We start from the raw sequence: 15,839 nt of genomic DNA, 5'->3' as shown, positions 1-15,839 counted from the left end.
AGCGGTGGAGGAAAGAGATTGTTCATGAAGAAGAACTGGATGAAAGTGTAGAAAAAATAAGCAGAATTTCGGAATTGTTTCGCACATCGTGTTAATACTGTTTCAAGAGGAGGAAGGCAGAGCCTGCTTCTGAGCTAAAGGCTAGGTGGAGTGTGGTGTGACTGTAAAATGAAGGATTACTGCACAATAAACTGGTTGATATGGTAAGGACTTGGGTGGGAAGTACCTTATATTTTCTTTGTATATATTTTAATGCATTTCACTTCCACTGTTGATTTCCCCTTTTGAAGTCGCTTCCTATAATACGTTTCATGTCACATCACTTTCTCGAAAAACATGGATTTAAGAGTTGCATGATGTTGCTCATCGTGATCACATCTATAAGGCTACCTAAATTTTCCATCCAAGAAGATCAGAGACACACTTGGTCTTCCTTGGCCTATGCATCGTCTCGCTATTAATTAGGGTACTGCATCCCTTTTTCAATTGTACTCAGTGGTCGAAGTGCATGAAAAAAGTATCGGAACTGTGATGCTATGCCTAATGGGGGTGGGGTTAGTGAGAATGGAGGCGTGGCTCAAAAACTAAGGTGCCGATTAGGATCCTGGAAAAAATTTCCCCGTACGACTCGTATCCGGTCTTTTTACCGTACGAATCGTACAAGTGCCGTACAAACTGCCAAGTACGATTCGCATGGGAAAAAGTCCATACGAATCGCATTGGGAATAATTCCCCACACGTCCTCGGGTCGGAAAATGTGTCCGACACGTCCCCGGACGATTTACCATACAAATGTGAAAAGTGAAGTCCGACCGCGCAAGTACGATCCATCCCGTGCGTCCGATGTTACAACCGTATGGAAAAAACACAGTCCGCACCGAACTCCCATAGCAACCATGGAGACATGTGCCCGCATACGCGCCGAACACCCCCCCAGCCCCCGTATGTACGCGCCGAACCCCCACCCGTGTATGTACACCCGTGTACGTACGAGTCGAACCCCCACCCGTGTATGTACACCAGTGTAGGTACGCACCGTACCCCCACCCGTGTATGTACACCAGTGTAGGTATGCACCGTATCCCCACCCGTTTATGTACACCTGTGTACGTACGAGTTGAACCCCCACCCGTGTACGTACGCACCGTACCCCCACCCGTGTATGTACACCAGTGTAGGTATGCACCATACCCCCACCCGTGTATGTACACCCGTGTACGTACGAGTCGAACCCCCACCCGTGTATGTACACCTGTGTACGTACGAGTCGAACCCCTACCCGTGTATGTACACCCGTGTACGTACGAGTCGAACCCCCACCTGTGTATGTACACCCGTGTACGTACGAGTCATACCCCCACCCGTGTATGTACGGTGCGTACCCCCAGCGCTACGCTGGGGGTACGCACCATACATACACGGGTGGGGGTACGACTCGTACGTACACGGGTGTACATACACGGGTGGGGGTACGACTCCTACGTGCACAGGTGTACATACACGGGTGGGGGTTCGACTCGTACGTACACGGGTGTACATACACGGGTGGGGGTACGACTCGTACGTACACAGGTGTACATACACGGGTGGAGGTTCGACTCGTACGTACACGGGTGTACATACACGGGGGGTTCGGCGCGTACTCACGGGGGCTAGGGGGGGGGTACGGCGCGTCCCGGGCCCCCTAATCTGGTCGTTTCGCGGCGTACTTCGCTTTTCCGGCACTTTTTGGGTGCCGTAAAAATATTGCCGTCCGGACTGCTGTCGGTTCGATTCGTACTTCCTGCGTCGTGAAACGCTGCCTGAGAGCGTCCCGACGTCACGTCTGAGCATTCCCGGATCACATTCGTATGTATATTTTCGTCGGTCGGTGTTTTGTACGACTCGTACGGAAATGGTGTTTCCGTGCGAATCGTACTTCCATGTTTGTAATGTTTTTGTCCCGGGTACGAGTCGGACGGAGAAAACGCTCCGACCGACGGTTCGTACCCGGTTTTTCCAGGATCCTAATCAGCACCATTATATTCTGTAACTTTTTTCGGTGTCTCAACTTCATGTAACTACATATAAAATAACGTAGAGCTTACATTAAAATTAAATGCAAGTTATAATAATCAGTGGGAAATTAATGATCATTCATTATGAAGCCTCTATTAGTTAATGCACTGCACCAGAGAGCCACAGAATTGAAGCCTGGTTGGTGTAGTTGAGAATACTGACTTGTGTATGGTTTGTGCTACAAGGTCCCAGTCTGTGACAGAAAGCACTGTGGACATGTAAATCGTTATTTTTAACTTGCATTACACACAGTATAAGATAGGCTGATACAAAATGCTTCCAAAATATAGATTTTATTAAAGCCCAGACTGTACATATCGTTAAAAAATTGTTTTATAACTGTTTTAATAGCACACACTTTACAGCGTAGTTGGGCGCTCCCTTACAATACCTCTCAAAAAGAATAAATCTGTGTCATCAGGAAGCAAATTTGTGTTTACAACTGTCTTTTAAAAGCACACACTTCACAGCTCAGTTGGTAGTTCCCTTACAATACTACTCAAAAAGAAAAAATGTGTGTCATCGGGAAGCTTCAATGGATGCCATCAATTAAAGCGAATATCGACTTCTGAGCAGCTTTACATTTGCCGACAACCCAGTTGCGCTCATTTACATTTCTTTGAGTGAAGCAGGCACCTTGGCAAGAAGGCTTGTTTAGCAGTCTGCCCCTCCACGGTTGTACAGTAACCCTGGGCGTAGTTTGCGTAGTAGCGCTACGCGTAGCTACGCGAAGTGCACTTCGCACTACGCAAGATACACGTAGCGCTACACGAACTGCGTAGTGCGCTGTTCGGGATGATTGCACAGTGCCGGATGCTTGTCCGCACTTTGCAATCAATGAAAACGGCATCTCGCACAGTGCGAGCTGTCGTTTTCTGCCGCTTGAGTAGATTTTTACTCGAGCAGCAGCTTTCTCAACGCGGACTAGTAGTTTCTCATCGCGAGCGGTCGCAAGCATATGCGACCACTCGCAATGAGAAACCTGACCTCCCCGCGTTGAGAATCTCGCCAGGAGGTTTTTTTTCCACGCTCGCGATCGCCAACTTGATGTTGCTGATCGCGAACGAGGAAAAAGAACGTAACGTAGTTGGCCGCCCAGGGTTATTGTACAGCACAGGACACACCCTGCCTTACACTTCAGCTGAACCATTTCAAACGTCGGAATTAACCGTCGCGGGACGGTTATCTTTTCACAAAGAGTAGGGGAACGGTTTTCCTAAAATTAAAAATCGTAGTGCCCCTCAGATCTCCCCACTTCGATCACTGCTTGTACTCATATTTTTTCTTTTTCTGTTGCAGACGTAGGGCGAAAAGTCCTACAATACAAAGAAAAACAATACTTGGTGCGCTATAGTTGCTTGACATTGGACACTTTTAGTGTATTTCACACGGTATGCTTAAAACCAAAAGTGCTGCCCACTTAAGATGGAACTTCATACTCGCCTAAGCCACCAGGGGGCGCGGCAGCCTGCAATGAATCATGCATTGGATTAACCAGGGTTAGGCGGTCCAGCGGAAACTGCCAGCCAGTGTAGACTAAGGGGCGTGCGAGGCTTGGTCGGACTGGGCGTGTCCTGGTAACTTCGCTGATGCGATGAATGGTATAGCGGAGCAGAAGTATCATGCGCGAGGCAGGCGATGGCAGAGCGAGGATGGAGGCAGCAGGCGACAGCGAGGGGCGCGCGGAGAGAAGCCAGTGACGGACTACCGCAACTCTGAAGTGCCCTGAGGGACTGCGGGTAGCTTGTAGCGCGGCTTCAGCGGCACGCGGGGCCCCAGAAACTTAACATTAATTGGCTTTTGGGCGCAGGGTCTCTGGCCAGCCGGAATGCTGATTGGCCCAAAGGACCGCGTACAGCTGGATTGTGTGCTGGAGACCCTGGCCTGGACCCCTGAGCTGTGGATTTAATTGGCTAAGGGGAACTTGGGCCCTACTGACAGCAGAAGCGAGTGGCCCAGTACGCGGGTCCAAAGCAGCTGATTGGCTTCTGGGTGAGCGAGCGTCGGAGCAGCTGTTAATTGGCTGCAGGTTGCGCGGGGTCTCGGAGATTTGCTGTTGTAAATTTGGGATCCATTACTGGAGGAGCGTCTGAGGAAAAGCGACTCAGTGACGGGAGGATCCGGTTTGCTGCTGGTTGTGCGGGGACCCTACTTGCAGAATGGGGAACGCAGAGAGCCTGGAAGCCCCCGGGGCCCCGCCTCTGCTTCCGCTGAAGGTGCCCATGCCGGATCCCGGGGAGCTGGAGGAACGCTTCGGACTTGTGCTGGTGAGCTGAGGGGGAGAGAGGAGCTTGGGGTACTGGTTTAGACGTGGTGGGCATTGATTTGTTGCGCCTGTCAGAACGACTCTGGTGGCCCTGTGTAAAAGCATCTGACCATCATTCAGCCCTAATGTCTGTACCACAAATTACAATTTTCCATATGTGTCAGATTATGTATTGCTTCAGTGCAGTACATTTCAATAAAACGGCTTTGTGTTGTCAGTGGAAACTCTGAGCACGATAGCCCTCCTCTGTAGTGGTGTTCATTTTTGGATTCTAGACTCCCTCGGCGATGCTGCTGGTGGCTAAGATAAAGTCTCCCTTTCATTTGTTTGGGGTGCATGTGACTGATATGTTTGGGGTCAAGGCCTCTCTGTTATGTTGCATTTGTTTGCGACCCAGGTCCCCTCTCATAGTTTGTTTTGGTGCATGCCCCTCTCTCCTTCATTTGGCATGAGTGTCACTCTCTGCAGTGCCTGTTTGAGATCAGAGTGCAGTCCCCTACGATGCTGCTTTTGTTTGGGATGACGGTTCCTTGGGGTGCCCCTTGTATTTGAAATACAGGGTTTCTCTGTTGTTTGGGGCCAAGGGTCCCACTGGTGCTGCTGTTTGTGCTTGGCTGTAGAGCCTTCTGTCAGTGGCATGAGGTGAAATGACAGGCGTCCATGCAAAGTGTGAAGAATGCCCCCTGAAGCTCTCGTGCCTTACAGATATTGATTGTCCTAGGGTTGGATGGAGTGGGGGGGGGGGGCCCTGAAAGGTTGCGCCCCGCGCCTTAGGGGCTGCAGGAGCCTGCCACGCCACTACCTTTTTAGCCGTTGATGGGGGGGTTAAGGTCCCCTCTATGGTGTTGCTTGGGTGGACATTCTTTTCTCTTCTTGTATGGGTCGCTGGCCCCTCTGCAGTTCTGCTTGTGTTTGGGGTGCACCCACCTACAATGCTCCCTCTTCACTGTTGTGTAGGTCCCCTCTGTTGCTTGTGTTTGGAGTGAAAATCCTACTCCGTTGTTTGGGGAGCAAGTCTTGTGCTTCAGAGCTGTTTAGGATTGGCGTCACTGGCAGGCCTCAGCATTTTTTAAGTGGTGCAGCACTGAAGCTAGGATTGCACACCACCTGCTGCACACACATGTTCAAACCATGTTTGAAGAGGTTGGCATCTGTGTGTCTGTCTACAACAGCGCTACTCAAAGTACGGCCAGAAGGCTGCACACAGCCCTCCTGACTTTTGCATGCAGCACCCTTGTCAACAGCAGCACTGGGCTGCTGTTTACTCAACTCAGCACTAATATTTTTTTAAAAATCAATAATCAGACAAGTATTTATTTAAAGGTTAATTGAAGGGAAGCAACTAGTGTGTCCAGCACTGCTTAACTTTAAGAAACCTTTATTTTTGCAGACCTTTTGGAGAAAAAATGTAAAAATATGAAAAATTCATAATGCACATTTCATAAACAAATGCAGGACTGTTTCACCTTAGTACATCCGATTATATCCGTGCATTCAGAAGTCTTTTTTTTAAAGTGATAGCATGAATTTAGAAACATTAATTCTTCCTCCTACCCTGACAACAATGCCAAGAGTGAACTAAGAGGAAAGCCAGTTATGCGCACTCTTTGGGTGGCCTGGGTTCCTATTAAACATGAACAGTATAATAGTTCATTAAATCGAACACAGGAAAGTTTTGTATGGTGCACATTCTGAAGTCCTGTATTTTGAGGTTCTTTTGTATGTGATAATAAAGAAAGAGGAGGGAAAGTAAAATAAAACAATTGCCTAGGGTCACTCAAAGTGGGAAAGCCGGGATTAATCCAAGGTCTGCTGGTTTCACATTCACAGCCATTATAAGTATATGCTTCGCTTCCCCTACACCCAGTTTATCACCAACACGCCCCCCAAACTCCCGACTGCCACTCTACTGGCATCGATACAGCCCTTCGGCACATCACAGACCAAACTTTTTGGCCCCTGGGAAAATTTTTGTGAGTACCCATGGTCTAGAAAATAGCTAGACAGGGCTGCTCTAAGTAACGGCCACCTACTAGATCATGGCTACTGCTCAATATGTTGAAAAACAAAATAGCAAGACAAACTCCAGTGTTTTGTAAATGGCCTTATACATTTCATTTTTTCTGTAGTTTACCAACTAAAATATCCATATTTCCTTTTGGAGGCATCACTGTTGATTTACGTCTACAATCTGCATAGGATTTTCTCTTTTTGTTTTTGAAATTTTGGACATCAAAGTGACCATACAGAACCAGTACATGTTGATTTCTCCATCCCCTTTCATACAGCAAGTAGGGGAAGTCTCAGTTTTGGTGCAGTAAGTGCCTAGCCTTTAAGATCTAAGGTTCATTGACAAAGGTGCGTGTGAATAGCAGCACTTGGATGTATAGACATTGACAGCAGCAAGACTGGGATATGACGTCAGGAGACACAGCAGGTCTATGAGTGACAGCAGTAGGATCTTCAGGATGCTGACCCGGAATATCATCTGAGTGGGAGTGAAATTTACTTTGCTTCTGCTGTACTGTTCCTGTCCTATGAGGAAGCAACACTTGCAATGCGCTCACCTGATTTGTACATGTCCTGTGATGGGGAAAGCTCGTGCTGCTGCTCTTCGATGTACCTGTCCGCTCAAGCACTACAGCTCACACTGTGTCGGCCTGTTCTATGAGCAAGTGTTGTATCCACTATTGTTGCCCGTCTTAAGAAAAAAAGAAATTGTATATTGTGTGCACTTGCATAACATGCCCTATGATTCAGGGACTGCTCCACAATATTTGATGTGTGAGATCAGGCGTAGTCGTGAGGAAGATGCCTGACACCGTGGGGCAATATTCGGACGCTGAAGCATGGTGACAGAAAGGAAAGTCTGCGTCCATTGATCACCCCTTCTGTTGTGAATATTGTAGCAGGGAGACACCATTAAAAAATAGTCACCCACGCTATTTTAATATAGGTATGAGTGTAACAAAGGGAGAACATAAATGTTAGCTTCAGGTACTTAACCGGTCCCAAACTAGGGACCCCCTAACTAGGAAACTGCACAACCAATGAACAATAGCGCTCTAGGATGCTTCCAAATTCTAGATGTGGAACCTTTTGGTGAAGCTTAGTACACTAGGTGGGCGAGGGTTCGTTCTCCTATCTGATCACATGAATGTATGGTGGTTCCATAAGGGGTTTGGCTGTTTCTTCCTGGACTGTGGTGGTACTTGTATGTTTCTTTACGGAGCGCATTCAGCAGACTTTTAACTACTCTCATGCCCACTTAAGTGTGCTAGCCAGCTGTATGGTACCTGTTCCATATGTGTGAGAACAGTGTGTTGTCCCCCCTACTTCTGCAATTTGTGTTTTACTTATTCTGTGTGTTATTTATGGTTTTGCTGCTACTGACCTTGTTGTACTTATTTAGGTCGAGCCTGGGCAGTGCTTGCGCTCATCTGCGAGGCATGCTGTATCGAGGAATGGAATAAAATCTCAGCTCATTTCCCACCCATCTTTTCAATTGGCTCCTGTTACAGTCCTTCCAAAATCGTTGCTTTTCATTCATGAATAGGCTTATTAGTCTCCTTGGTACCACCTTGTTTGCATTTGTAACCTTCCATAACGACTGGACTTTTTACTTGAGGTCTTACACAGTCTGCTTTATCTAGTCGGTGAGCGCTATTCTCCTTAATGGTACTTAATGTAAAGAGCACGAAAGGAACGGCAGCTTTGGCAATGGCTTTATTTTTTTTGGGGGGGGGGGTGTATTTGCTACATGCTATGCTCGCTTTCACTTAATGGGCTTCGGCTATAAATATCCCCCCCCTGCACAGATGCTGTGCGAATCAGGCGCTGTTAATTTACCAAAACTGTTTTTTAGTAACTCAGCGCTATATGTTTGAAATATGCTCAGTTCCTTGCCCTCTTCCCCCCCACTGCACAGGCGCCCGCATTTTTTTTTTAACTATTTCACTTTTTGGTTGTTTTCAAGCGCCCCATGCTGCGCTTTCACATTAATAGAGGCCACGCCCCTTTCTTTAGATGAGCCTTGTCTAAAGAAAGGTCTGTTGCCGCTATTAAAGTGAAACCGCGGATTGGGGCGCTTTTACCAAAGAAAGCATTTGATTGTCAACTTTACAAACAAATGCGTTTTTTGGTAAAAGCGCCCCATACCGCGGGTTCCCTTTAATGGCGGCCACAGACCTTTCTTTAGACACGGCTCGTCTAAAGAAAGGGGCGTGGCCTCTAGTAGTCTGAAAGCGCAGCATGGGGCGCTTGTAAACAAAAAATATTTGCAGTGCAATAGGTCACGCATTTGCGAGAATTTAAGCTATTGTAATTTAAAATGCCAATAGCTTAAACTTTCGTAAATGCGAGACCTATTGCAGTGCAAATGCTTGTTTAGTGTTGTAAACCTCTATATTTAGCTTTTCACTACGGAAAAGACAAACGTTTTTATTGCCAGTGCTTGCTTAATGCATGCTGTTAACGAGGAAACCCTTGCAAATTATGTGAGCAGAATTTAGGTTTGGTGTTAGGTTTGAAGCAAGCAGTTTTTCAAGTGGACAAGATGAATTTGTAAACTTGAAACCTACTTGACAATTAGCCTAATGTCATGCATATTAACTAAGGCTAATTCTGACATTGTAGCAAACAGCACTTTGCATGCTTGGATTTTGAACCCATAATGGCAGCATTAAATGCAAAACTACATGCCCACAACACAACATGCTGTTAGATCAACAGCTAAGAGGGGCAGATGGTATTATATGTACTTTTATTGGAATTAGGCAGCAGTGGTTGTTAAAATTATGCAGCTAGAGAAGGGAAATTGTGGCATAATGCGCCACAATCTGTAGCAGTCTTATTTATTTATTTTGTCATTTTTAACAACTATTTAAAGTGGGCAAAGTTGTATCGTATTAGTTTAACACTTAAATTCATCCATCAGCAACTGAACGTTCATGGTTAATCTATGCAGGGGATCTGCCAGTGCTCAAAATTACATGTAGCGCATTTTGGATAATGTTTTGTTTGAGCTAGAAACCAAATTTATTTTCTGGATAAATTCTCAAATGGTGCATTATGAAGTAAAAGAGGAAAATTCGTGACTATATGGAAAAAGCTGTGGCCGCAGGAACGCACAATTCCAATGGCTCTGATAATATGTCACGGTGCCAATTGGCAGACTTGTAAAATGCAAAATAAAATTTAGTTCCTGACTTTATGCCTTTTGTTTCTTGTAGGCAGTCAAGGGATAAACAACCCCAGTGCATGAGCAGGCAGATGCAGCCTTTCAAATGCAGATGTGAGCATCTCCCTGCTAATGGGCTAACATTAACAATCTGGGCTAAACAAATGGGCGTGCTGAAAAGATAATTACAAGAGCAATGGAGCAGCAGTAGCTAAAGGGTCTGGAGAGACACTCCGAAAAGAAAACAAGCATTGGCAATGCCAATAAGTCTCGCATTAACGAGAGTTAGAGCTATTGACGTTGTAAATGACAATGTCTTTACCGAGGTGTTTTGGTTTGGAGTGGATGTTTGTTGTGTGGAGTGGAATTATGTGGGTTGGGTTGGAATTGTGTAGGGTGGAAATTGTGTGGTGTGGTGGAATTATGTGGCATTGTGGATAGATAAGGGTGAGAGCTGCATAGAATAGATAGACCGGAAGACTGAGAGGGATATGTAGTTTGTGCACAAAGTGCTGAATGAGAGGAGCAGAAAGAGAGTGTAAGAAAGAAGGGGAGAGCAGGCGACAGACACATAAAGACGAAGTGCCTTTGTACGTAGTCGGCACCCCAAGAAGAGGAGGAGAGCGTGGGATTGAGGGCTGAAACCTTGAAAAGGCACGGGAAAGAAACTGCTTGAAGACCTAAAGTCAACCACGAGAGAGAGGCAGGAAGAGTGTGTGAGAGAGACAGTGGTGGGGGAGAGTACAAGAGAGGGACAGGTTACTCTTACCAAAGAAAACGTATCAACCTCAAAGTAAGGCCGGTGTGCAGAGAGGCTATGACCACTCGCCAGCTGACGGCAGGGCACCGAGGATGTGCACCGGACCGAGAGGGATGTGTGAGCCGACAGTGAGAGCAAGGAAAGAGATGGGCTGTGCACATTTTCAGTTTGCGAGTATGTGAGAGCAGCACTGAGACAAGTGAGAGGGGCACGGGGGTGAGAGGTGGATTAGTGCACAGTGTGAGGAGGTGCAGGAAAGGTAAAGTCTGAGTAGGCAGTACACAGAGGAGAGAGGGAGTGTGAGGGAAGGATCAGAGGGGCCAGTGGGAGTGCAATCGGGGCCCATTGCACTACCAGTGATCGAGGTAACTCAGTGTGTGGAGCGTCTGCTGCTGAGAGAGTGCGATCAATGAAATAAATATCCCACGTGCAACTCCAAGGCGCACCATACATGTTGTACAGATAAATATTAATTGGAGGTTTGTAAGCTATGAAGTCTTATGGATTGTGCCACCACTGAGTGAGATAGCTGAAAGGTGGTGTGCCTGCCGCTGTAAGCAGGCCATAGTCACGTGTTAAGAGGACCCAAACTGTTTATTTATTTAAAAAAAATACTTCATTAATTTTTCAAAGGGCCGCTTCTCGCGCAGGCATGAGTATGGATGATACAAGGAACGAGTTGGCCTAAACATCTCTATTCATACAAGGTACGTTCAGAACATAGTGTCTGCCGGCGCGAGGCAGCAGTATTTTGCCATCCTCGAAAGAGGGCCCAAACTGTTTGCTAAAGCAACAGCATAATACGCACAATCTTAAAGGAAAGGTGTGCTTTAGAAAAAGATAAACATCAATGTATGTTGCACCACCAGTGAGTGAACAAGGTAGCTTTGCAAACAGTAAATGTAAATGTAAATGTATGTAAATGTATGTGTCTTGTAAAGCGCACTGCTGCCCTGGGGCGTCGTGGCGCTGTAGACCGCTGGGGAACCCGTCCTGGCTATCCCTGTGAGATGGTCCCTCCTGGGTATCTCCAAGGTGAAACCAGGCATCCCCGGCGAATGTGGGGGGCCGTTGTGGAGATGAGGCAAGCTAATGCCCAGAGTTGCCGAGTGTGTTCCTGGTTAGAGTAGGTACCGAGGCGAGAATTATCGATTGTAAAACAAAGTTACAGAAGAGAGGTTGATGGGAAGGAAGGGACACTAATACTGGGCGTCCAGGCAGGAAAAAATAACCTGTCTGTCTTTTGGACCTTATAAGTGTGCAACTGTGCAGGACACCCGTCACACCATGGTAAGTGTTGGGATAGAGCAACCAAAAACATCCTTGAAAAGAGCAGTAGTGGAAAAGCGATGAGTTTACGGTTGCTCTAGAACGTTTTACACCAGGAACAATCCACAATGGAAGACTAGCGCAATGCTAAGCATGATTTGACTTCCAGTTTAAGATAACTTGAAACGTAAGGCCCTGAGAAGATGAGACATGGCAATGCCCATACTTACCGTTGTGAGAGAAGTGAGATCTGTAAAAGTGGATATTATTTGTTTGGGGGGGGCACACATTCTGTCACAAATAAAAGTTGTGGGGCCACCCACAAAGATATGTATACATACACAAATTTGCCTAAAATATTTAAATGTGACTTAGTGTGTGAGTGTGTATGTGTCTATAGATAGAACACAAAAATATATAGTCATATTTAGAAAAACAAAACACCACTGCTTTGCACTGAAAGTCAGCTGTAAACATGTATGTGTGCAATGTAAGTTTGTTGTTTCTGTGTTGTCCCAGAAAACATTCAGCAGTTGTGGGGGCACTAAGAGGCGGGGGGGCTGGACAAACCGAGTTAGGGCACGGGCCACATCTGCTTCCTCTCTCCACCCGCTAGAAACTCCTCTGAGCGGATAGTCAACATTTCATGCAGTTCTGGAAGTACTGAAAACCGATCAGTACTATAGATTCGAGCAGTGGAAACAGCAAGCAATGGGAATCACTTTTAGTGTTAAAGAAAACAGAGGAGACAGATGAACCAGTGTTTTTATATAAAAGAAATATATGCCTCCAGAATATTCGTGGCTCTCTATAGATCCTGCACAGACTGTCGCCCGCTCATCTTCTACACTCGCCCCATGAAGCAAACTTGCTTGCCAATATACTGGGCCAACATGCTAGCGTTGATGCGCATTTTCGGTTCACCGTGGATGTCACCCATTGTTGAAGTCACTTCTCCACTCTTCAGCTCAGAAGAACTCCAGTCCAGACTCTTCAATGTTCAGTGGCGGGAACTGGTCACATCGGTCCTGCGCATTCCGTATAGGAGGAGACTAAGACATCATCATAGTCAAAGAAACGGACAACTTTTATTGTGTTGTTGAAAGGCCTGTCACAGTGGTCCTACTTTAATCTCAAAACCAACTCCTGTAAGGCTGTGATAACTACATCCAACGCCACAGTCCTCGCTAGACCCGGTAACTTGTGGACCCGTCTTTAGACAGCCATGTTAGGCGTAGGTAAGTGTGCCTTGTTTCTTATGATTAAGGGCGCTACTTCGAATCATTGGATGGTTTGCTTAAAAGAGCGACGTCACAGGGTAGGTTATGCCATGATCGCAATAAGGAGGAAAGAAGGACTAACCCCTGGTGTAGTCTGCGCAGGTATTTACATTTAAAATTAATCATCCCATGCTCAATTGCAGTAATAAAGTCAAAAAACAATAATTGAAGTTTAAAGCGTTTCAAATGTTAATAACTGCGACTCGATGAAATACGCAAGCCCGGAGCATAAACACTCCTTCCCAATAAGTAGTGACGCACACTCGGGGCGCTACATCCCCTTAACTATAATCAACATTGTCGCATTCACGTAACGGGCATTCACGTAACTACCAAACACGCCTAGCCGCATGAAGTGGCATTCACTTAACAAACTAGCAGCGCACACTGAACAAAAGAAATGCATGTATGACAAACCTGAGCCAGTAATGTGTTGACTTAGGAGCACGAGACAACAATAAAAAGAAGCGGCGCCTGTGAAATGGAGCGCGTTGAACATAGGAAACGCACAAACAACGATAAAAAAACTCTGCTCCAGTAATGTTAAGATAAGAGCACGAACTGAAAGCAAAGAAATGCTGTGTGTGTTTGTTAACTTAAGCCATCATCTGAGCGCAAGCTGATGCAAACAAAAAAAATAGTACACCTGAATGAGCATAAACGGTCGGAAGTGATAGCCTACATGTAATAGGGCCAGTAGCCATGGGCGGTAACAAAACACCAAGAGGAGGGACAAATGTAAGGTGTTGACCACAGAAAAGCGAGGATTTTTGAAGTGCACACAAAGGAACCAATGAAAAGCGATAGGGATGCTCTAAGCCCACAGAGTAGATACAGCATGTCTAGAAAAGACCGCGCATGTGCTGCTTAGGCCCGACCTAAATGGCGTGCTGACACCCTTCTTTCTGAGCCTCTCTGCAGCTTAGAGGTTGGTGTTACTTTGGAGCTCCTGAAATGGGATCTACCTTCAACCAATGCAGCCCATTCGCAGGTGCTGCCCTGTGAGGGCCGCAAGTGGTTGGCCCTCTCCGTCCTGATGTTTGTATTTGGGTGATTCCTCTGTGACACTGCTTGCGTTGAAGATATTGTTTACAGTGTAGTGCTACCTGCGTTTGGGATGCAGCTCCCACTTTGCTGCTTGTCGTTCCAGTTTCGCTCTCTAGAGAGCTGCTTGCATTGGAGGTCCCACTCTGCTGTGCAGCTTGAGTTTGGGGCAGGTTTCTCTCTCAAATGTTTGGGGTGAAACTCTTCTCTGCAGAGCGGCTTTTGTTTGGGTTGCAGGACCCGCTCTGCATTGTTGCTTGTGTTTGAAGTGCAACTATGCCTTTGCTGTCATTCTTGTGCTAAGGTGCCGATCCCTCTCTCCGGTATTTGGAAGCATGTCCTTCTGACAGGTATTTGCTTGCAGGTCATTCACCGCATTCTGCTTGTGCTTGGGGTGCAGAGCCCATTTAATGCTCCTTCTGTTTTGGGTGCACTTCCTGTCTAGTGCTGCCTGGGTGTGTTGTGTAGCTTCACCTTTATGGTGCTGCTTGCCATGCAGGGCTTGCTCCGTGGAGCTGCTTGTGTTAGGGGTGCATGTCCTTCTGCAGTGCTGCCTGTATTTGCTGTTCAGGTCCGTCTCAGTGGCGTGTTAGATGAATGTGACTCACTCCAGCGTTTGGGGTACAGCTCCCACTCTATGGTGTTTTGGATCCAGGTCCCTAACTTCGTTGTTGCTCGTTTTTGAGGTCCGCGTTCCTGTATGCAATGCTGCTTAGGGTTGGGGTGCTGAACACTCGCTCCGCTGTTTGGAGTGGAAGATATTTTGTTTTATAGAGAGCTCTCGCCGTCTCAGGCACTCTGTCTGCCTGTTTGAGGTTCAAGCTCCATGTGCGGATTGTTGCCACTGTGTGGGGTGCAGGCTGGGGAGTGTCATAGCTCCATGTGCGGATTATTGCCACTGTGTGGGGTGCAGGCTGCGAGGTGTCGTAGCTCCATGTGTGGATTGTTGCCACTGTGTGGGGTGCAGGCTGGGGAGTGTCGTAGCTCCATGTGCGGATTGTTTTCACTGTGTGGGGTGCAGGCTGGGGAGTGTTGTAGCTCCATGTGCGGATTGTTGTCACTGTGTGGGGTGCAGGCTGGGGAGTGTTGTAGCTCCATGTGCGGATTGTTGTCACTGTGTGGGGTGCAGGCTGGGGAGTGTCGTAGCTCCATGTGCGGATTATTGCCACTGTGTGGGGTGCAGGCTGCGAGGTGTCGTAGTAGCTCCATGCGTGGATTATTGCCACCGTGTGGGGTGCAGGCTGGGGAGTGTCGTAGCTCCATGTGCGGATTATTGCCACTGTGTGGGGTGCAGGCTGCGAGGTGTCATAGTAGCTCCATGCGTGGATTATTGCCACCGTGTGGGGTGCAGGCTGCGGAGAATTGTAGCTCCATGTGTGGATTGTTGCCACTGTGTGGGGTGCAGGCTGCGAGGTGTCGTAGCTCCATGTGTGGATTGTTGCCACTGTGTGGGGTGCAGGCTGCGGAGTGTCTTAGCTCCCTGCGTGGACTGCTGCCACTGTGTGGGGTGCAGGCTGCGAGGTGTCGTAGCTCCATGTGCGGATGTTTGCCACTGTGTGGGGTGCAGGCTGCGGAGTATCGTAGCTCTGTGTGGATTGTTGCTACTGTGTGGGGTGCAGGCTGCGGAGTGTCGTAGCTCCATGTGCGGCTTATTGCCACTGTGTGGGGTGCAGGCTGCTAAGTGTCGTATCTCCATGCGTTGGCTGTTGCCACTGTGTGGGGTGCAGGCTGCTGAGTGTCGTAGCTCCATGTGTGGATTATTGCCACTGTGTGGGGTGCAGGCTGCTGAGTGTCGTAGCTCCATGCGTGGATTGTTGCCACTGTGTGGGGGCAGGCTGTGAGGTGTCGTAGCTCCATGTGTGGACTGCTGCCACTGTGTGGGGTGCAGGCTGTGGAGTGTCGTAGTTCTGTGTGGGGTGCAGGCTGCGGAGTTTCCTAGCTCCATGTGTGGATTATTGCTACTGTGTGGGGTGCAGGCTGGGG

At 47.6% G+C, this 15,839-nt stretch overlaps 1 protein-coding gene across 4 annotated transcripts in view; it reads left to right on the top strand.

Annotated features, from left to right (window-relative positions):
• The first annotated feature begins 3,654 nt into the window (after nt 1–3,654).
• The window catches only part of FMNL3 (formin like 3), a 314,942-nt gene continuing 302,757 nt past the window's right edge, over nt 3,655–15,839 (top strand). For 2 of the 4 annotated variants that reach the window (XM_085600368.1, XM_085600367.1), the window contains exon 1: nt 4,078–4,325. In XM_085600368.1, coding sequence (XP_085456494.1) covers nt 4,218–4,325 — 108 coding nt within the window. In that variant the 5' untranslated portion in view covers nt 4,078–4,217. Of the gene's footprint in view, nt 4,326–15,839 lie in introns of all 4 variants that reach the window. The other 2 variants (XM_085600370.1, XM_085600369.1) reach the window with 2 other exon arrangements.

The sequence above is a fragment of the Triturus cristatus genome, chromosome 4_2, assembly GCF_964204655.1.
Source record: "Triturus cristatus chromosome 4_2, aTriCri1.1, whole genome shotgun sequence".
Lineage (NCBI taxonomy): Eukaryota > Metazoa > Chordata > Amphibia > Caudata > Salamandridae > Triturus > Triturus cristatus.
Note: the sequence above shows the minus strand (reverse complement) of the source record. Positions and strands in the feature narration are given on the sequence as shown.